Genomic DNA, 24,042 nt, shown 5'->3' with positions numbered 1-24,042 from the left:
ACCACCACCACCTCTAAATGAAGGCCTCACTACCTCTTCAAGTGCAACCTTCTCTCTTTCTCTTCCTTCCTCTGGTGCCTCCCATCATATAATCTTTGATAGCCAGGCCACATCAACAGGATCATGACATGCAACTATATCTATATAAGTGCGAGCTAGATGTTGTTTAAGTCTAGTGGACACACCTCCCATGACCCTTTAATGAGAATAAATACATTATGTATTTCTTTTATCACCATCAATTGAAGTACCATGTGGCCATGCAATGTCACCTCCAATAGACTGCCTAGCTAGACTTTGGCTTGGCTCCTCCTGCCTCTATGAATTCTCCCTTCTATGCCTCCATGAATGAAAGTTCAAAATCTAGTCTCGTCTTGGTGTCTCGACAAGCTCGAGACAACTGAGGTTCCGAGATTCTACAAAAATCTTGGTGAAACATGGTACAATAATGTATCATGCTTTGACTGAGTAGGTTTTAGGTGGTCTTTAATGCACAACCTAGTTTGAGGTGGGTTTTCAATGTACAACCTAGTTTGAGGCCAATAAACACAATAACTATGTTGTTTTTGGCTAAGACCTAAACAAAGTGGTATTCTTGATTTGCACATACCCGGTTGTTTGTGGATGAAATCATGAAATAGGATGATGTATTTTCACAAATGTTAACCTGGATATACAAGAGAACATTGAAACTTGCATTAAAACACAAAAACATAAGAACGAGTAGAATTGAAGAAATCATGTCATAACTTAGTACTCAGTGATAAGTTACAACAAACAAGCTACAACTCCACAAGACACCATCAAATCATAATTCATAATTTTTAACATATGTTATACAAGTTACGTGATTTAGAGAGACCTAGTCTACTAAATGCTGCGGGTATCAGCTTGGCTCAATTCTAGTGTACGTCGGTTGGTCAGACCTGATGCTTACTTTGTGCCACACGTATCCCATGAAATAGAAGCTGAGAAGTATTGAACACAATAGGACACCACCTCCGTGTATGTGGCCTCATCAGCATGTTGAAGGTAACTAATCCTAAGATATCGGTCACCATACAATGAAGTCTACAATATCCTACTGACTGATCCACCACCACACCTATCATAAGGATCATATGGTGCCATTGACATCAAGTATAGGTATGTCAATATAGGTATGCTGGCTGGTGAGCAGGGATAGGGACTTGATAGGAGATCATCTTGTCAATGAAGGAAGACTTTGTGTCACCATATTTTGACTTAGTCTGTGCCTGTGAGTAAGAGGAACTATGTCAACACTAAAATAAGATGGAGCAAGCATCCCAATCCCAACCATTTGACTACGTGGATCAGAATATTACCCACACTGCTCTAAGCTCCTCTGGGTTGAACTCCCACCAATAGTTCCAATAGTCATGTCATAGATAGAACCCAATAAGCTCTTAATGTCCACATCTGTCTGTTACGGTGAGTGGAACTAGCCATGGGACCCTCTCTAGTAACCCCTAGTTACAGTGGATGAGGAGGGTTGTTACTGTGATGAGATATGCCACCATAGTGTGTGTCCTCCGTGGCATGTGTAAACTATGTAACGAGGGATAGAATAGAGACAAAGGATAAAGATGACAGGGAAAGAAGCGGAAATTTGAGAAGAGTCAGACTTCAAGAAGGGGAAGAAGGAGAAGAACACTCATAAGGGAAGGAGGGGGGGAGGAGAAGGGGGCTGCAAATGCACAATGCTAAAGCTCCTATTCATTCCCCCCCCCCCCCCCCCAAAAGTCTTCCTTCTTAATGCAATGTAAGGGCCTATTTATAGTTTGGCTAAAGCTTTACAAGAAATAGAAACTTAGTAAACTGAAATAGAAACTAATATCCTAATAACCAGTGACAATAGAATATCATGGAAATAGAAACTAATTAAAATTAGAAACTAAACTAAGGTCTTAAATCTCCCAAGAATAAAACCTTCATGCAATTTGATTTTAGGCCCCACAAATCATCTATGAAATGCTCATAGAATGCCAAATTATGGGTTGTGACACTGCTCACGTGAACAGTATTTTGGCCTCCCTTCTTCATATTTTGTCCCATTGCAGCAGTCCAAGTAGATTGGTCAAAATTGTCGAGGAAGGGGACCTTCTAGTTGGACCAGCTGGCTGGTTTGAGTTGACTTCAATGCTGATTTGAATTGGTTCCTAGCTAGTTGTTCTGCATTAATTTCTACCTCTCAAACAAAAAAAGTCCTTGAGTTTCATAGAAATAGTTTGCCTCATGATCTGCACCACAATAATATATCTGACAAACAGTTGCGGTTGCGGTATTTTTTTGCCACAATCACTAGGACAAGAAATTAAGAGAAAGCAAAGAAGGGAGGAAAAGATATAGGGGATAGAATGATCTTACAAAGGAGAAGAAAAGTAGGGAAGAGAGACAAGAAGGTTGAACAGACCATAAGATAGAGAACTAGAGAAGAGATTTACCCAGATTTTGGGTTCTGATACCAATTAATGAGGGACGGAATAGAGAAAAAGGATAAAGAAGATATAGGAACCATATGGAAATCCGAGAAGAGTTGAACTTGAAGAAGAGGAAGAAAGAGAAAACAATCATAAGAAAATGAAGAAGGGAAGGGGAGACAAAGAGAGGGGGGGCTGCAAATACACAATGTTGAAGCTCCAATTCATCTTATTTTCCAAGTCTTCGTTTTCATTGTAATGTAAGGGCCGATTTATAGCTTGGCTAAAGCTTTACAAGAAATGGAAACTTAGTAGGCTGAAAATAGAAACTTAACTAAGGTCCTAAATCTCCTAAGAATAAAAACCTTCATACAATTGGATTTTGGGCCCCACAAATCATCTATCAAATATTCCCAATATGCCAAATTATAGGTTGTGACACTATTCACGTGAATGGTATTTTGGCCTCCCTTCTTCATATTTTGTCCCATCATAGGAGTATAGGTTGGTTTATCAAAATTGTGGAGAAAGTAGACCTTCTAGTGGACCAACTAGCCGGTTTGAGGTGGATTTCAATGTTGATTTGAATTATTTCCTAGTTGGTTGTCCTATGCCACTATGACTCCCTAGTAAATCTGATGGGGCTTGATGACTTTGGCACCGATATCACATAATGCTTTGGAAGTCACCACCACCACCATCAGTACCATCTGCAGGGTTGCTAGTCTCATCTCCAATCATAGCAGAGCCTCCATCATCCCTAATATAGTCCCAACCTAACTAGGACGTTAGGTCTCGTTCGAATCCCAAGTTTAGAAGGCTGAGCCTCATCACCACTTAGATCTATAGACCAATCCTCATCATCTACACTAGCTCCACCGCATGATGCCCCAAAAACAACTATTGCCTCCCCCAACCATGGACTCATCCACGTCAATGCTGGCCTTCTAAGCTATAACTATGCCAGGACTGACTCCAGGTTGATCCAACAATGGCTCACCTCTGTCCCTCACCCAATCCACTATAAGGTCTTCATCATCCAACTCCACCTGGAAGACATTGGCAAGATTGATGGTATCCCTTTACCCATTTCCCTTTAAGCTTTACATATGTGATGGAGGCCTAACCTCAGCATATAGACCAAGTCATTAAGCCATTAGGAACCCAATCTGTTACGTCTCTTCAAGTGGATCAAGGAAAAGGTGCTCCAGTTCCTTTCACATCCAAATGTAGAGCAAGTCTGAGAGAGGACATTGATCACCACCTGTCTCAGATTCTCTACACTCCTGCGATATAGGACTCACCACTCAAGTGCATTTAAAGATGAATTTATTACATATTAGATAATCTAATCATTTGTAAAATGTAATAATGCTGAAGCATTATTGATCTAACCAGAATCACCGCATGGCCGGCCCTTACACTGCATCATCTAAACCAAATGACTTGAATCTGTCCCAAAAAGTCTTGATGTACAATCATTGTAATAACATTAGGAGTTTTAACATTACTAACTTCTTTCAAATGGAACTGCTAAGTCCTATCTATCTCACCTTAGTGTTACTAATGGATTGCAACATAGGATCCGATTCCAACTTCGCAACCATCTACTTCACCGTATCTATCAAATTTGTATCTAGCCCCCGTCTTTTGTTGTATTGGTCATTGGGGTTAAGATAGTAACCAACACCAATACAAAATTCACAATTAGATTCAGGTTGTGATCAAATAACTTCTACTAATGTATTAAATAACTATTACTTACTAGCTTTATGTAGTGGATGCATGAGATCTATAGTCCATAGATCATTAATGATCTTCAGGGATACCCTGCTGCTTGTTGCATTTTATGGTATAAACAGCATCTCATTGCCTCAATAGCAGCATGGATGGGGCATAGTGGGCCCTTTTGTAGAAGAATACCATATGCAGGAACTTTATAATTGGTCACTACATATCCCAACTGTTTAGTCCAGATTCTTGCTCCAAGTACTCCCCAAAGCAATGTAATTCATGACAGATCTGGTGATACCGGGTTATACTAGTCCTACACCCCATTTCTCCCTAAGCATGTTTAGGGTGTAGCTGTGATTGTAGACAAAGTTTGACTTGCCTTACCTTACCTTCTCAACTACACACTGCACAATCTTGATCCTCCCAATATCCTTCAACACAAGATCAATGCAGTGGGCAGCACATGCTGTCCAAAATAGACTATATCTGATATTACTCATCAACTCACCAGCCTTCTTGAAATTGCCACAATTATCTTTGACAATTTGCACAACATTATTCACCCCCACCAATTCCACCACATCCTTTACGAGCCTGTAGATATAACTGTGAGCCTTGACTACTTTAGATGTGTCAACTGATCTCAAGAAGACCTTCTCCCATCACATAATACCATAAAGTTGATGATGGACTTTCTTGTCGAGATGGTCTATCGATCACACATTACCATAACTATCCAGAAGGGCCTTATTCATGCAATGTACTCATCAAGCTCTGTGTTCTGCCGTGGTAGATACACATTCATTATCTCATAAGAGGTGGGGCCATGACAACCTGGCTAGCCTCTACAATAGTGTCAATCATTGTCTAGTAACAGGGGTCTTGTGCAGTGTTAGCTAGGATGATGTTGAAGAGCATCCACTTTGCAACCAATTCTTTAACATGCCCCTTCATGTTCTTGTAGGCACCTCTTATCTATGGCTGCTTTCCCCCCTTCTTCCTAAACACCTTTCAGACCATCAAACATACCACCTGACCTAGATTCTCTAGCTCTAGAGGTACCATCACTTGCACTAACTCTTCCCCTCTCCTATTCTTATGCCAATGATGCCCTGCTCTGTGCTATTGGCCAACGCAACTCCCTAGCCTTTGCGGCTATCTCTCCATCGTGACGCATAATTATGGGATCATCATCATTGTCATCCCTAACTCTATATGAAGGTCTTACTGCCTCCTCCAGTGCAGCCCTGACCCTCTCTTATCTGCCTTCCTTTTGTTCCCTCCCTTCATTAAGTCCTTGACTATTTGTGCAACATCAACAGGTCACACGCGGCATGCTGCCACATCTTTAGAAGTGCCAGCTAGATGTTCCTTCAGTCAGGTCATCCCACCTCCGATAAACTCTAGTGACAAAAGTTGCACTCAATTTTTCTCGTCTGCACAATAGGTTTATAATACTACCATGCAACATCACCTCTAGGAGTAGCAAGCTGTCCCTGTGAACTCCCCTTCCCTTGCTGTTGGGAAGCCCTTCTCTCTGCCTCTTTGATGATCACCTTGCACTCCCCGACATAACCACAGTTGCATACATAAAATGCTTGCACGAGTCACTGGAAACAAGTAGTTTTGTTCAAACTAGAAAAACAATGTTTTACCTTCTAGTATTATCCCTTCCTTGTCCATGTATTTCTATTTTTTTAAATATAAAATCACTTTTTAAAATTTTTCTGACAATAAAATTGCTTGCCCATAACAAAACTGACTATGAAACCATAGGGGTAGCATTTCAAAAACATATAGAAAGCCATTTCATACAATTTTCAAAACCATAACAGGTATTTTTTTCCTATTTTCATAGTTGTTTTAAATCATTATACTAGTTTAAAAAAAAAAAAAAAAACAATTATTAGGGTGGAAAAGTATTTTAACACTACTATACCGTAGATAGGCCACGGCCCATAAGTGATAAGCTTCGAGAAAGTCGTTTGAGGTGGCACGGCAACGTTCAACGGAGACCTATAAATGCCCCTGTACGGAGAAGTGATATAATCCATATTGAAGGAACTAGAAGAGATAGGGGTAGACCTAAGATAACCTTAGGAGAAGTGGTGAGAAAGGATATGTATAGCTTAGGCCTTGTATCTAGCATGGCCTCGAACAGAACTGATTGGAGGGCAAGAATCCATGTAGCCGACCCCATTTAGTTGGGACAAGGCTTATTGTTGTTGTTGAATACCATAGATAGGCCCATGGAGTTCAACATTTATTTATTCCATCATCGTACAAGTTTTGTAGCATATATAAGTTTTATATTTTATATGTAGGAAAATAGATTTTTCAAATCCGAAAATAAAAATCCACTTAGCGAAAAAAAGTCGACATCGTAAGTTCGTAGCTTGGACCACAATGTTCCATATATATTATTTTCATAAACATTAACCTACTACAAAACAACATTTTCATTAAAAATAGTTTGGAGAAGAATGGTATACCTATGTCAAGGAACACACTAAAGTTTATGAAATCAAGCTCAATCCCCTCCACACTGTGTTTGCCAACAAGATTTTAGTAAAAACCCCATGACTTGAATAAATTACTAAAAAAGGTTGAAAAGGTGAAAAGGTGAAAAGGTGAAGAAGAGATGAAGATAGGAGGAAGAGGTCTTGGTTCATCTCAGTGTGACGAAATTTCACACATTTTTAGCAAAATTTTGTCAAATTGGTGCTTTTATACTTGTAAATTGAAAAGAGACCCACAAAAAATGCATTATTTCATAACTTGACCAAGATGGGCAAAATTTTGCCGTTGTGCACCAAACATTTTGCTGGCCTATTTTGTCTAACGAAATCTACATTTTAATTGAATAATAAATGAAAAGGTGAAAATGAAACATGTATATTTAACATTAAAAAGATTAAAAGTAAAGCCCATAACTCCCAAAGAATGGGTAAGAATAAAAAAATTAAAAACCAAAAGATTACAGAATGGTGGGCATGATCTGGCTAAGGTCCTAGAGGCAAATAAAACAGTAACATAACCTATTAGTATAGCAAGAGAGAATGGTTCCAAATTTGATCGAATTGCTGGTCTCAATGATCACTAACATAGTAGTTAACACTTGGTCACATGTTTATCTCAAATTTGAGATTTTGGAGAGAAAGGGTATTCATGCCAATAGGAGGGAGAAATTCAGAAAGGAAGGTGTAATTTGTAAAGGGTAAAACTGTGAAATGGGTAAAACCTAAAAACTAAAAACCACCATAATTATAACATGTTATAACAGTTTGGGCATATATAACAGTTCAGTCTAACGGGCCACCAATGGTTTCGACTGAACCAGCCCAAAACCGTTTGAACTTTAACCCCTCAGCCCATATCCCCATCCAATGAGCTCGGTTTGGTTCGGTTCGGGCCATAACGGAATGGTTCGGCTTGGTCTACAAGTTGACACCCTTACCATTGACATTGTATGATCCATATGATTGTGGATCAATGGGTAGTACATCACAGTTTGGTGACCCATTTCCTAGGATTGGTTACTGCCTCATACACAGAGGTGACATCTGATTATGTCCAGTTCTTCTCAAAATCTTACCCGAGAGATCCTTATGTGTCACCATCAGAGCACAGTGGGATTGAGCATGGCTCACATAGGCACATAGAATCCTTCTATTTGATATTTGGTTACTTTTGGGAATGTTATAGCTATGCCTTATGTTTAATGTTTTACTTGATTATCAATAGAAATTCCTTATCATTTATGTCAATATATACTTCAAGCATGCTTAGATTTGCGAAAATACAACATTCAGTTTTGTCCGCCTATAACCAAACAATTACGAATCCAAAAGACCCATTTGAATTGGTTTTGGGTCAAACTAACCATGATAATTATTTATAGGACTTCAAATAGACTATCCAACAACAACCAAAGGAGGAAAAATTGCATAAAGCCCACCAAAACCTGGCAGAATTCTGTACCAGGTTTCGGTGAGATTTCTGTCATCTCAACCTGGCCAAAACCTCGAGATGAGAAAATCTTAAACCTTGGTTGCAGCAGCAACACTAAGAAAATACCTTATTAATAATTTCAATTGGTTTCTTTCCCATTGAGTGGACTTATTTATACATTTTAATAATAAGTAGGGAACTCTAATCTGATTTTAGCTCCTAACTGAACTCTTAACTCGAATCAAAAACTAGCTGACTTAGATTTGGAAACAGAAATACTAACCTAAATGGGTACATTTCAGACCTTTTCCTCGACTAGAACCCTAAATCGTCAGCCTTGTAATGACTTCAACCTGCTTAATAGTAATTTACCAAAATACCCCTCAGATTGGGCAAAATTACAAAACTGCCACCAAAATTACTAACACTGAAGAAAATGTATGAAAAACCTACTTGGCATACATGTAGAACTAGTTGCTTCCAATGCTGAGCTATGTACTCACATGTCACAAGTTCTTTGACTATGAGTTGTAGTACTTTATTCAGTTTATTGTTAGTTGTAGCTTTCACATTTGTATTGTTTGTCACACACGTCTGAACATAAATGTATGAATTGATTACAAATTCACAACAAATGATATGCAATAAAGGAAATTTTGAGTGACAAGCCTACAATAACTCTAGAACAAGGACATAATAGTAAAAGCATAGTAACCCACACAGACTCATGTACCCCTATGGGGCATATGGCATATGTATTCCATCGTGAGCAAGTTGACATTCATCATGCCAGGCAGTGGCCAAAGTGATACAGAATGGAAAATGCCAAAAGATATACCAGTTTGAACCACTGGTAGAAACATACTAATGAAAATGGAGAACTTTGTGAAGCAAGCAATGGAATAATGCTAGTTTTTTTTCTGGAGAGGTAGGCAACCAAAACATTGATACCGTACTGGCAATCACTTTAAGGAGCAAGTATTTGTGTGCCTAAATATTTCCGGTAGAAAGTCAATGGAAAGAGAAAAATGTTATGCTTATGTGTGTGCCAGTCTCAAGGAGTTTAGAATCCATTCTATGTATATTTCTCCCCTGCTTGATAGACAACAAGAATGGCATATGCATTATGAATATTACAGTGATTTCAGATGGATGGAAAATTTCTTACACAGAAAGGGTTTTCACCATGACTCTTTCCCCCTTTTTCCATTCCAAAAGAAGATCCAAGAGTTTAAAGCTCTTTACCCAACCTTTTGTTGGTGCATAGACATAATATTTCAAAGCAAGTCCAATGAAATAGTGAAGTACAAAAGGAATATAAATTATTTGCAAAGGTTACATGATTTCATTTTCCTTACAGATTTTCCAATCAGTATAAAAATTAACTTTACTAAATTTGACCAGACTGCTACAACTGACTCTCTAAGAGGAAGAAACATGAATAACTAAATTACAATGCATGAAGACCTTTACAGCTATCACAGAATTCTCCAGCAAATTTGAAAAGGTTACCTTGGGGATCTTTTAGAGAGACATCTTCCACAAGAAACAAGCTTCAACAGCGAATGTGATTTCCTTGTCTTCAGTTTCAAACGTGAAAGCTGCAGAGAAGCAATGCAGATCCAATCAGAGTAGGAGGCAACTAAAACTTATTATGCTGGTTCTGGACATGCAATGCAAGGGTTAGTAGCACCCTGAAGAATGGAGCAAAACTATGCAGGAAAGGGAGATACAAAAAAAGACAAGAATTATTTGGTTAATCAAGATTATATCTGAGGAGAAACAAGCTTCAACAGGGAATGTGATTCCCTTGTCTTCAATTTCAAACGTGAAAGCTGCAGAGAAGCAATGCAGATCCCATCTGAGTAGAAGACAGCCAAAACTTATTATGCTGGTTCTCAACACACAATGCAAGGGTTAGTAGCACCCTGAAGAATGGAGCAAAACTATGCAGGAAAGGGATATACAAGAAAGACAAGAATTATTTGGTTAATCAAGATTATATCAGAAGGAGAAGAGAATTTTTAAAAGCTTTCATCAAATGTAGATCAAAAGTGAAAAAAGTGACCCAAGAAGGCTGCAGCCAAGGACAAACAGAGCACATATCGGAGACAATAGAAGGTTTGTCTCAACACTCAAGGCAAGGCTCAAGGACTTGGGAAAGAGGTAATTGCCAGGACTCATGACCTGTCAAAGATGAAAACTGTTTCTATAACTTAAAAAGATATTATCTTTAATTAGCAGTTAGTGACTTAGGTTAATTATTTAATTTCATACTAACCTTGTTATTGTTTATTTTAGATGAGGTCCTTTAGGGATACCATTGGGTGTTTTGGTCACTCCGTAGCATTATCGGCACATTAAACCACCACGGGAGTTAGTCCAAATCGCTATATATTGACACTATGTCCTTACTAATTGAATTCCATATGTTTGTCGTAGTTAAGTGGTGCCCACAATATGGGACCAACTCACCCAACTTGTCAGTGATTGCATGTAAAGTTCTCTCACAGTCATCGGATATATTCTGCAACTAGATGTGAGTGGAATTGGAGCACTTTCCACCTCATCCACTCGAAGAGGCACAACTGAGTGGGTGTTAAGCGGCTAGAAGACCTTGTTATATGCACTATAATTTAAGACTGAGGGAGGATCACATTAGACAGGGGATGGATCGAGATAATGGCTTTATCGAGTTGTCAAAAAATTTGAGGTGGAACATGATGATGAGAATCCCTTATTTGAATGGGTCAATGATAGAGAAGAGCCATTGCCGGATGAGGAGGGAGGTTATTCCAGTAGGCATATCATACAGGAGATGGGATGACGTGGATGACTTCTTGTCCATGGAGGGGAGAGTGCATACACAACCTCCCCATTTATTCGTGCCACACCTCAGTGCATTAACGAACACTGAAGATAACATACAGTTTTTTGACTCCGGTGATGATGCCACTCAACCACCTATCAAGGCCTAGGGATCTAATGATGATGATGATGGACATAGCAGTGGCCAAGCACCAATTGAGCCCAACCACAGAGCGAGGTCTTAGCCACAGAGTGAGGAGATACTACCACCAGCACCAAGGTCCACAGGAGAGAGTAAGTGTCAGCCTGCAACATAGGATTCACCAGGTACATATACCCGTTGCAGACATAAAATTGGACATCAAAATGGTAGTTCTCAGATGGATATGGCCAACTTGGCAAGCTCCATCGAATCCATGAGCTTGGATGAGCCTAGAAGATCTGAATACTGGAGACCAGCATCATTCGTTGATTCCCAATCCCTAGATAGTAGCATGAAGAGTCTTGGGTTGCACCATATGGGGCTTCTAGTTATGGATATAGGGGAGCATATATGGTGGAGTTGGGGTTTTTAACTTATTTTACTGATGATGACAACAATATGTAGTCTACATATGGGAATGGTGATGGAGATGCATCATTACTGGACTCCATCTTTGGAGTTCCATCAATAGTTTGGTACCATCACAGCCAGTTGGGCCAGTTCTAGGAGCATGTGTCATACAGAGTATTTTCCCTTATGACACATTTCCTAGGATGGGATATTTACATTAGGTTGATGATCCCACCTATATAGACACAATGAATGATTTCCTAGACAACTTTAGGCATAACATGTCATGGGCCGCTTTCGTCCAATGTTCTAATACTATAAATAGGCGATGGATCCACCAATTCCACCTAGGCACTCAAATTGGAATTAAAGCCTGGGACTTTCTTTTTGGTTATTGTATTTTGTTGTATGTGTAATTTTGTATCAAACAGTTTATGTATGCAATACAGTTTGTTCAATTTTACAAAGTTTCTATTTCTTAGAACCTCTCATTTGTTAGTATACTTGAACGATAACTTTTCATTAGTACTTTTAGCAAAATGCCAAATTCATTGTGTTCATTATGCTTTAAATAGGTAGTAGGCAAGAAATCAAATGAAAAAAACCATTCGAAAAAGGGTCCAAACTGGCAGGAAAAGTTCCAAGTTTCACCATATCTCGGTTTCAAGCTTGGTTGAAACTGGCCTTAAAATCAAGATTTGGATCATCGTTTCAGAAGCAATCAACAGAAAGACAGAATCTTGCAGTTCCTTTCAAGTTGTGTGGAGACAAGGTGTAATCACAACTCAAACACTCCTGAACCGAATCCATGAGAGGTTAAAAGGGGACCCCTGGTCCCACCTTTCACAGGTCCTTGAGGAGAGATAAAGAGAAATAGCATTCTCTCACCAGCTCTAATCCCAATTTCAAAAAAATAAAAGAGAGTACAATGAGAACAGAGGATGACAGGAAGAAGACAAAAGAAAATATAGTTCATGGATTGCTTAGGGAAACTCAATTTCTCGAAGTTGTGATAAGTGACTACGATATTCTAGGTTCCTTTATCGGCAGCAAAGATAGTAAAGGCAGATACTGGCTATGTGAGCTGAGACTTCAGCCAAATCCTGCCAAAGACAACCGGTTGTATTTTTGAGAAGCACGAGCAGACCGCTTCCTCCAGTTAGGATGCAGAATGACAAAGGCAGGTCGGCCTGGAAAGAGAAAGGTAGAAATAGATGAAAAACCTAGGGAGGCTCCCGTATATTGACTTTCTTGCTTATAACATATGGATTTACATAAATACCCCAATACTAACATATGAAAAACCTAGGGAGGCTCCGTATATTGACTTTCTTGCTTATAACATACGGATTTACATAAATACCCAATACTAACATATGAAAATCCAGGGAGGCTCCCGTATATGGATTTACATAAAAACCCCAATACGAACATATGAAAAATCTAGGGAGGCAAAAATACAAGATATAGCAAAGTATCCATCGTTATTGCATGAACTCTTAACAATCGGTCCATGGTTTAAGTGTCATATTCGATGCACCATATATACTTTTCCAACGTACTGTCCACTGAATGCTCACTCATTTCCACTGTTTACAGGTCTTTTGTCATTCTTTCTGTCAACTTGCTATTCTGTCTTTAGAAAATTAACTAATTTTCTGTTCAGACAATTCATCTCTTCAGTTGATCCCTTTTCTTGGTATATTGTTCTTCTCAGTCAGTACTTTGTTTACCTCAAATTTGATGATCATCAAATGTTTTTATGAGAAGTTACGATAGTTCTTTTCAGTTACTATTTACTAATTTCTGTCAGTCTTCATTTCAACATATCCAACCCCTCAACCACCTTCTCCTTTGAGGGTGTCACCATAGTTTAGATCAGAATGTGTCAGTAATGTCAATGCTGATATGTTACTTTTTTTTTTCTTCACTGACTGTTTCATATTGTAACTAAAAAGTGTTGGAGAATGGAAGTCAACACAATAAAAATGCCTGATATATATTGACGGCATTGATACATATGATAAAGGTTTCTGTGGGTGCTTAAATATGTATAGATACTGGAGGCTGATACCATACAATATGACTGATATATTGATAGCATCGATACATCTGATAAAAGTTTCTGCAGTGCATGTGCTTTGATATGTATCGACATGAATTGGCCAATATGGCTCAATAGAGTCAATACCCACCAGTGCGTATTGATACATTACCATTACCATCAACAGAAACCATAAAAAAAGCCAGAAGAAGGGAAACTCTCAACTTGGAGTTTGACATCTTCCACTTACCAACTTTCAGTCTTCTGGAGTAGGAGTTTCTGTTAGGCTCCTGGCTCGAGTCTACACCAGGAAAAATTGAAACAGGGGCAGTGGGCCAACCAATGGATGGAAATTAGTTTTCTTGTCAGTTACGTGGTCTCACTGGAGTCAGTTAGGGAGTTAGTTGTTTGTGTTGTTTCTGTTTGGGGGAAAAGGGAGAGAAGGGGATATCGAAGAATTGTATATGGTTTGGGCAAGGAGACTTGCAGGAGAGTACTGATCTCTCATTGCCAGGGTGGTGTTACTTGGTTTCGGTTAACACTATAATCTGTATTTGCTGTTTTGTTCTATTCTGGACTGAACTAATCCAGTCTAGGTCTAATTTTAAGTGAATCTAACAGGAAGATAACATTGCTGTAATTGGGTTCCAAACAAATTGGCATCAGAGCAAGACTGAAAGTGGAAATGGTGAATTCAAGAATGGAAGGTCGAGTGGAAGAAATTGAGAGGAAGATGATGGAAGTTACCATTCAAGTTGCAGGGTTGGATTCCAAATTCGACTTCTTGGAACTTCAGATGTCTGGCTTCATGGATGAAATCAGGAATCTCATGTTGCAAGGAACTTGTGAGAAGCCAATAGTTGATGGAGAGGCTTCTCAGGCAGCAACTCCTATGCAGCAGGTGACGGCAGTATATCAAACCACAGTAGGAGAACCCCCACCTGAACCTCTGCTGCAAGAGAAGACATATCCACGGCTGGAACTTCACATCTTCACTGGCTAAGACCCAATTGGCTGGGTGGCAAGAATTGAGTGATACTTCTCACTCAACAGAGTTAGGGAGGATGAACGAGTATACTCAGCCATGGTGTATTTCGAAGGAGCAGTGTAAAGTTGGCAGCAGTTCCGGGAGGTGGGGAAGTCCTTTGGAGACTGGTAGCCATGAAGGAGGAGCTGTTTAGGCGATTTGGGGTAGGCTAGCATAAGTCTCCATGCAAAGAGTTAGCTCTCAAGCAGGAAGACACTGTAGCAGATAATCTCGAGCGGCCCTGTGTGGTTGAAGAGCATCCTCATCGTCAGACTGAGAGAAGATATCAGTGCTGAGTTGAGGTTGTTCACACCCACCACATTGGACAAGGTAATGAACCTGGCCCAATTCATTCAAGAAAGAAACTAGATTTTTAAGAAACTAAACTGGCCCAGCCCAACAGGGGGATTCATCCTTTATGAGCCCGCAAGTAGTGGTCCAACAACATAGTGGCCTGGAAGAATAATAAAGCCTAGCTAATGAACACAACTAAACAAGAATGGACAAGGAAACAATACTGTCCTAGTCAATATCAAACTTCTAACGAGAACTTCAGCAATTTAACAATGCAAGAAGACCTTGGATTTTTTTTTTTTTTTTGGGGGGGGGGGGGGGGGGGGGGTTTCTGTGAAACTCTACAAAGGAAGAGACATAAAGAGAAATACTTAGAGCTAAATATAATTACCTAGCAAAACAGAGGTTAGAAAGCTTTCCAGGAACAGAAATAAATAAAGAAAAATTCTGGTAAGGACTCAACAACGGACTGCAAAACTAAGAAGAAAAAATGCAGTAAACTGCCATACAGGAAGTGTGAAAAGAGAAGAAGGAGAAAGAAAGAGAAACAGAAAAAGGAAACAGCAGAGAAATAAAAAGAAAAAAGAGAAAAAGAAGAACTGAGAAAAGTGAAAGAAAGTGAGGAGAAGCAGCAGAGACGTTGGGGAGAGGAGAAGAAGAAAGAAACAGAATAGAAGGCAGAAGAAAACAAAGCAAAGAGAAATCGGACTGCCAATAGGATAGGGGTGGGGCCAGAAGCATTTAAGAGAGGAGAGAAACATAGGAGAACTTACCGTAAGAGAGAGTGAAAAGGAAGATCACGCAAAAGAGAGGGAGAGAGCCAGAGAAGAACTTGTGTAGAAAGAAATGCCATTTCTATTTTTTTTCATTCATTCAGTTGTGCCAATCAATTCTCAAACAAGCTTTAAATAATAGAAACTAGTCCCTCCTATTACATGCTGAATTCCCAAAATAACCCCAAATAACCTTCGACCCAACAATAACATTTAAGGACAAAACTAGAACCCCAAATAAAATCGCAAATTCTAACCCAAACCCAAAATAATCCAAAATTGGGCCAAAAATACTCTAGGCCCAGCCTACAAGGACTCAAACATAACAAAATTAAAAATCAATAGAAAATTAATACCCAACCCACTAGAACTCAAGAAACAAAATAACAAACTGTATATGGGCAGTGCTCGTCATCAAACCATAGGACCCTAGCAATCTAGTAGCCTCTGAACTTGTTGTCCATCCACCTAGATCATGTAGTTGCTTGCTTTCCTTTTAGTGAAATGTTGCAGTCTGATCCTTAACCATCAGCATATCTCCTTGTTGAAACTCTTGTAGTCGTCGATGCACATCAGCGTTGGACTTGTACTGATTATTACTTAGAGATATTCATTGTCTTATACATGCATGTAAATCAGATATGTGCTGCGCAAAAGGCTCAGCTGATGGGGACGTCCTAGAGCCGGACACAGCTGGAATAAGGTCCATGACAGCCCTGGGCTGGTATCCTAGACAAACCTCAAAAGGTGATAGACTAATAGTTCAGTTCTTAGAACTATTACAGGCAAACTCGGTGTAGGTAAGGACCCGTTCCCAACTGGTAAGGTACTCTCCTATAAGGCAACGAACAAATTCCCTAGACTCCTATTAACAACCTCAGTTTGACCATCGGTCTGAGAGTGAAATGCATAACAAAATTGGAGTTTGGTTCCCATCATCCTCCATAGAGTCCGCCAAAAGTGATTGGTGAACTTAATATCCCTATCAGACACTATGGTATTAGGCAACCCATGGTACCTGACAACCTTGTGGAAGAAGAGTTTAGCAACAACTAACGTGTTGTATGTCTTAGAACACGGAATGAAATGAGCCATCTTAGAGAAGTGGTCTACTACCACAAATACATAATCACGTACTCTCAAAGTCCTAGGAAGGCCAATTTGAAGTCCATACTAAGGTCTCGCCACAGAGCATGTGGCACAGGCAAAGGAGTATACAACCCGGTATTATGTTTCTGTTGCTTAGCGATCAAACATGTCTTACGCTGACTCACAACCTTAGCAACATCTCTTTTGAGTCCTGGCCAGTAATATTGGTCCTGTACTAGGCTAGTAGTCTTGTCTCGACCACAGTGACTAGCAACTCCCCCAACATGCAATTCCCAGATCAAGAAATCTCGAAGTTCTTGGGAATGCAAAGTACCGTTCCTTTAAAAAAGAAACCAGCTCTTAGTAGGTAATCCAAGCAGCTAATAGGAGGATCTTCACTCACGGAAGTGAATACCTCACTAAAATCAAGGAAGTGGGGTATTGGCCCTTGATTCTCTCTAATCCTATAACTTCAATGCTCATTGTATGAAGTAGCACGTTGACCCCACTTGTAGCATTTGTGTGGTGGAGGTACATATTGACCTAGCTCAATGCATTGGCAGCAGTATTTTCAACACCATGTCAATATTTGAGTACAAAGGTGTACCCTTGTAGAAATTCAACCCATTTGGCATGCCTTTGATTTAGATTCTTTTGGGCACTCAAGTATTTCAGGACCTGGTGATTAGAGTATAACACAAATTCTTACGGTAAGAGATAATGACGCCAATAGCATAAGGCCTAGACAACTGCATAGAACTCCTTGCCATAATTGGAATAGTGTTGTTTGGCTTACACCACCTATCCCAATGCTAGACGCATCACAATTGACTTCGAAGACCTTGGAGAAATCTGGAAGGCGTAGGACTGGAGCCTCCGCTATCAACTTCTTGATTTCTTTAAAAGCCTTCTCAGCACTTTTAGTCCATTGAAACTCCTCCTTTTTCATGCAATCCGTGATAGGAGACATAATGGTACTAAAATGATAGATGAACCTTCTATAAAAGGTGGCTAAGCCATGGAAGCTTCGCACCTCATGAATGTTAGTCGGTTCTGGCCACTCAACAATGGCTCTCACTTTCTTAGGATCAGCAGATACTCCCTGGGCTGAGTCGGCTGACACAATAAATCCTAAGAAAATGACTTGATCACTCATGAATGTGCACTTCTTAAGATTGGCATACAACTTTTCTCGTTGAAGCACTTGGAAAACTTGACGCAAGTGATCAAAGTGGGAAGACGGGGGTTTTAGTGTAGATGAGGATGTCATCAAAGTAAACCACTAAAAATTTGCCATTGAATGGTTGTAGCACCTGATTCATTACTCTCATAAACATGCTAGGTGCATTGGTCAAACTAAAAGGCATAACTAACCATTCATAAAGGCCATCCTTGGTCTTAAAAGTTGTCTTCCATTCATCCCAAGTCTAACCCTAATCTGATGGTACCCGCTCTTAAGATCAATCTTAGAAAAGATTGATGAAACAGCCATCATATCTAGCATGTCATCAAGCCTAGGCATGGGAAACCTATACTTGGGCTCTTTTTGGTATCAATTATCATTCTCTATTATGCCTATTTAAAAGAAATAAGTACAAGAATTCATTATTGGTCAAGAATGAAATATAGTTTGGTGAATTTTGTCAAAAATAGATTATGGAATGAAAAAATAAGATTGTTAGAAAATGAAAGTGAGCAAGTGAGAAAAGAGAAAAAAAAATATATGATTTTTATAAAGAATGTGTATTGACTACTTTACCCTCATCTTAACTATAAAATTTTAAGTAAACATTTGCATAAATGAAGAGAATGAAATTATCACCTTTGCATAAACTTTTTGGAGGCTTTTCTATTATTTTAAATAAAAACAAAACTGATAATAGATGCCAAACAATTCAAAATAATGAAAAAATCTCATAATTGAGAATGATAAATTGATACCAAAAAGAGCCTTAACAATGATCTTATTAATGGCTCAACTGTCTACACACATACGCCAAGTGCCATCCTTCTTAGGTGTGATAGGGCAGGTACTGTACAAGGGCTAAAACTCTCCTTAATGAATCCCTTTTGAAGCAATTCATCTACTTGCCGCTTCACCTCAACATGCTCTTTGGGATTCATGCGATAATGGGATAAGTTTGGCAATGAGAAACCCGGGACTAAGTCAATTATGTGTTGTTCAACATGCATAGGCAGTAATTCATCTGGTAATTCCTTGGGAAACAACTGCCTAAACTCCTCTAACAAGGGTTGCACCTCTCTTGGAACCTCAGAAAATTTATCCGATGTTTGATATACAAGGAAGAAAGTTCGGTCAAAATGGAAAATGGAAATTTCGACCGAAACTAGACATTTTTTATTAGACTCTTGGAACCTCAATTTTGGGCCTCATACGCACTCAAATTGATTTGGATTCTTGCATACTACCTATTTCAAGCATAATAAACACTATAGAACTACTAGTTTACTAAAAAAAACCACTGAAAATGTAACATCCAACTTTCCAAGTATATAGTACATAAGAGAAGAAGCGAGAATGTTACAACTTAAAAGTCTATTGTACTCAATGTCTCCCTCTTCCGTCTGCACCCCATACAAATGACAATACAACTCCCATGATGTTCGCCCCATATAGTTTTGGATGTAGTCAACAACTGCATCTCTATACGTGGCCTCATCCACATGCATAAGATTTCCTTACGGTGGAAAGTTGTGAATCTCCAAGCAAGGAACTGGTGGTGGTGGGCCTTGTGGCTGTGGAATAGTGTGGAAGATTTGCTTAACAAATGAAAGAGCACCTTGGCTGTCAGGAGAAGGATAAGGTCCATACTAATAAGGTCCTAGTGGCCGACTCTGATAGGTGACAGTGGGAGGGACACCATAAGCTCCATAGGCTGCTCCATAACCATAAGGCTCCACTAGTGGCTGACTGGCCTAACCTTGAATCTAATAGCTAGGAGGGACAATGACACCATATGGTCCATAACCATAAGTCGACTCGGTAGAACCAATACTCTCCACAGCAGTCTCATATGATGATTCTGCAGGCCTATGCCATCCAGATCCTCTGGAGGTGGAGTCTTTAGCATCATCAATGCTCATCGATCTCATAGATCCCACCAAGCTCTCGGCAACGGGTGGACAGTAGGACCCATATGATGGGGTGTCCTCTGTGCTGCAGCCGTGTTGTCTCCCCTTCCCCTTCCTCAAATATGTAGAGGAAACATTTTGGCCTCGAAATGCAGTTCCAGTATGGTCTGAATCCTGTGTCACGTGGGTGAACTGACTCTCGCCTGTGAATCTCGGTGGTCGTCCTCCCCACCCTTGACTCTCACGTCATGGTGGTGGTGGTCGTCCTGTCCCTAGGATCAGCTGAATCCTGATCATGAGGTCCAACACCCTCCTCATCCCCTCCATCATCACCGCCATCATCATCATCACCGCCATCTTCATCATCACCACCATCGTCGTCATTGCCGGAGGCCTGAGTCACCTCATCCTCAGTGTCGGACTAGACAATCAAATCCTCACTCTGAGTGGATGCACTAGGGTGTGGCACGAAGGGACGGGCGGGCTCTACATGTGCCCTCCCCTCCTGGGCCATGAAGTCCTCCACATCAGCCCCCATCTCCTCTGCAATCTATCTACTGGGTCGACCTCCCTCCTCATCCAACAATGGCTCTCCACTGTCCCTGATCCAGTCAACTACTGGGTTATCATCATCATCCATCTCAAATATGTCAACCAACTCGATATTGGTACTCACTCTATCCATCCCCTGTCTAATACGATTCAGTCTCATATTATAGTGTATGTAGACAAGGTCCTCTAGACGTTTCACACCCAATCGCGCCTCTTTGAGTGAATGAGGCTAAAGGTGCTCCAGTTTCGCTCACAACTAGTGGCAGAACATGTCTGGGAGAGCACTTTGCTTGCAATCACACTCAAGTGGTGTGAGTCAGATCCATATTGCAACCACCACTCAACTGCAACAAACATAGACTCCAAGTCATTTTAATACTTAAATAACTAAATTAAAGATATAATATAATAATTAAATATATAATGAAATAAATGAATGAACTTACCCACAGGGGCGGATTCTCATCCCGATACGGCCACAACACGACCGAAGCTCCCAGTGGCATCCCTAAAAGCCTTTATCTAATATATAAAGAGAAAAAATAATAACTAGTTACTAGGTTAATGACTTAGTATAAAACTATGAATTGTGAATATCAAATGATTCAAATCACTATCTCACCTCCATAAGGATGACTGCTTGTTTAGATGAATCCGGTTCAAACTTCTCCACTATAGTTTGGACGGCATCCATCAAATCTTGCCTCATCCCAAGATTGTCCTTGTAATGGTTCTTGGGATTTAAATAGTATGTTGTGTAAGAAAAAGTATGTCATAAAAGGGAATAGTTAATGCTTAATAGTGTGATAACATAATGAAAATTAAATTAAATTAAATACTAGACTAAACAACTCACCAGCCTTATGCAGTGGATGCTACAACATAGACCGCCATCTAAGTTTGATGATTGGAGGACTTTCTTGTTGCCATGTGGATGGACCTGAGCAACTTGCTGCTTCATCCTCTCTACTGCAGCAAATATGTGTGGTAAAGTAGGTTTTCTCTGCTAATCTACCATCCTCAACACATGCACCACAGGCTCAAGCATCTTCACCACTATCCTCACATTATGCCAGAAAGTCTCATCGAGTATGGTCAACTGTGCTCTCCTTCCTCCCACTGATGAAGAACCCTCCCAGTTAAACCACTCCTCTGATGCAAACATGCTCCTAAGGCCAATCTTCCTACTCTCAAAGCTCTGCAGTGCTATCCAATTAGTAGCAAATCTGGTTATGCCTGGCCTCACTAACTCATCCTGACACTTGTCCCTCATCATCCTTAATGCATAGGTGTGGTTATAGATGAAGGTGCTAACTTGTTGGGCTTGCTCCACGGTCTTCTTCACAAGCTTGACATTTCCGATGTCCTTCAACATTAAGTCATTGCAGTGAGTAGCACATGGAGTCCAAAAGAGCTTATATATGTCCATCCATCAAGGCATCAATACAAAGTTATAAAGTGTACATGTAATGTAAATATATGCATTTAGTTATTTACAAATGAAAATTAATACTATATGTTTAGATACCTAGAGTTCTCCTGCATCTTCAACCCATCTTTTTTATAGTTGGAGCCATTATCAGTCACAATTTAAATCACATTTTCCACTCCAACCTCCTTCACCACTTGCTTCAATAATTTGTAAATGTATTTTGCATCCTTCTTCTCACCGGATGCATCTACTGACTTGAGGAACACTGTCCTCCCATCACAATTCAACATGAAATTGATAATGGACTGTCTAGTGGGACCGGTCCAACCATTAGCCATCACAGTCACTCCATAATGAGCCCACATGGGCTTTAATCCCTTAATATACTCATTTAAGTCCTCTTTATGCTTAAGCAAATAGACATTATATATCTCATATGGAGTGGGGCCTTATACACCACTCCCAGCCCTGCTTATCTCCTCAATCATATCTCTATAGTAGGGGACCTGGGCTGTATGTGCTGGAATACTATGGTAATAAGCCCATTTGGAGAAAGTCATCCCCACTTTTTCCTTCACACTCCCCCATAAATGCTTTAACTTTCTCTGTTTATGCTCAGGCCTCGCAAATAAGGCCAGATCATTGCGAAGAATTTCAAGATCCGGATCTGTAGGATGTGCTGATGAAGCTTGACCCCTTGTAGGGGCCCGTGGGATAGGAGCCTCCTGCCTCACACTCTGAGTCCTCCTCATAGGGACTTGGGAGCCACCTGTGCCTCCCATACCTACTGGCTCTCTAGAGGACCCACAACCCAGACCCCTCTGTTGCCTCCTCATGTCATCAACCCTCTGTTGCTCCCTACTCATCATCATTGCCCTCCTCAGCTAATCGGCCTCTGGATCAAGGTCACACTCTCCTGGCTCATCCATACCATAATCCTCAGGATTTGGAAGGTCATCTAAGCATGCATCCTCGAACTCATCCCTCTATGTTCTCTTCTCTTTCCTCTTTTGCTTTCCACCACTAATATATGAGGCCATTGCCCTCTTGACCTCTACGGGCACCTTACTACATCCCTGTTTCCACCAGCTAGATGCACCTTCAGTCTAGCGGCCCCACCTCCTCCTATTTGTTTCTTACAATAATTACACTCGCTCTTCCTTCTATCAGCTGTCAGTGGCTTCCTGTGTTGCCAAGCTATGTCTGACATCTTTGAAACTTGAAAGAAAGTGTCTGATACAAGAAATACACACTAAGTATCTTAAAAAGGTCCACAATATGCTCCAAAAATGACATACATGCTTCTAATAATAACCTCCTATTTTTAAATATATATATATAAGTATTTCTTGTACATATATATAAGTATTTTTTTAAATATATATTTATATATATATATATATAAGTATTTTTTAATATATAAATAATTTAAAAATGTATAAAATCACACTAACTATCTTAAAAATATCCACAACATGCTCCAAAAATTGCATACATGCTTCCACTAATACTCTGCTATTTTTAAATTTAAAACAGGAATTAATTAGTTTTTTTAATATTATTTTTTTAATTATTTAAATATAAATTAAATATGTTAAAATTACATAATTAACACAAGAAAAAAATTAATTCAACACCATCACAGCAATATGGTGTCTCAACTCTCACATACATTAATTTGAAGCTCATATGTGTACTACACATACATTTTTAGCAATATACATAATTTACTAAATAATTTTTAATAACAGAAAAATAAAAAATAGTAGGAAGAATCAAAAATTAATTTTGACACTACAAATTCATAGATCAACACTCTAAAGTAAACATACATAAATTTGAAAGCAGTCTAAAATGATTTAAGGCACAAATAATAAATAACAACGCTTACAGCGCCTTTTTTTTCAAAAATCTCTATATCCTCTGCTGAAAAATGAAGACTAAGACTGGAGTTTCGTGGAAGAAAAAAAAAAAGCCCTTTATCGGATTTGAACCGATGACTGACGCTATATGAAAGCAAAGTCTTTTTAGCAGTGCTTGCTATAGTGTTTATGCTTTTTTATTAGCATATGTGCATTTGTGTTTATGCTATCTGAACTAGATTTTTGCTATATTCTTATCCTATGTGAATGAGTATGCAATCCCCCCTCCCCGTAAACCTACCACCTGCTCACTGACACGCTCTCTTCTCGTGACTAAGGGCCCACATCTTTATTTGGATTAAAGACCCGCCTAGCTCAAAAATAAAAAA

General features: G+C 39.6%; 1 protein-coding gene across 6 annotated transcripts in view; it reads right to left on the bottom strand.

Moving 5' to 3' along the window:
- LOC149005188 (protein STICHEL-like 3) overlaps positions 1–24,042 on the bottom strand; it is a 98,966-nt gene that overhangs the window by 55,386 nt on the left and 19,538 nt on the right. For 4 of the 6 annotated variants that reach the window (XM_089168797.1, XM_089168795.1, XM_089168794.1 and 1 more), the window contains one exon: positions 9,639–9,727. In XM_089168797.1, the coding sequence (XP_089024923.1) occupies positions 9,639–9,727 (89 nt within the window). The other 2 variants (XM_089168798.1, XM_089168799.1) reach the window with 2 other exon arrangements.

Source organism: Hakea prostrata, chromosome 9 (assembly GCF_041222555.1).
Source record: "Hakea prostrata isolate BN-2017 chromosome 9, UWA_Hpros_2, whole genome shotgun sequence".
NCBI lineage: Eukaryota > Viridiplantae > Streptophyta > Magnoliopsida > Proteales > Proteaceae > Hakea > Hakea prostrata.
This window is presented reverse-complemented; position numbering and strand designations above follow the sequence as displayed.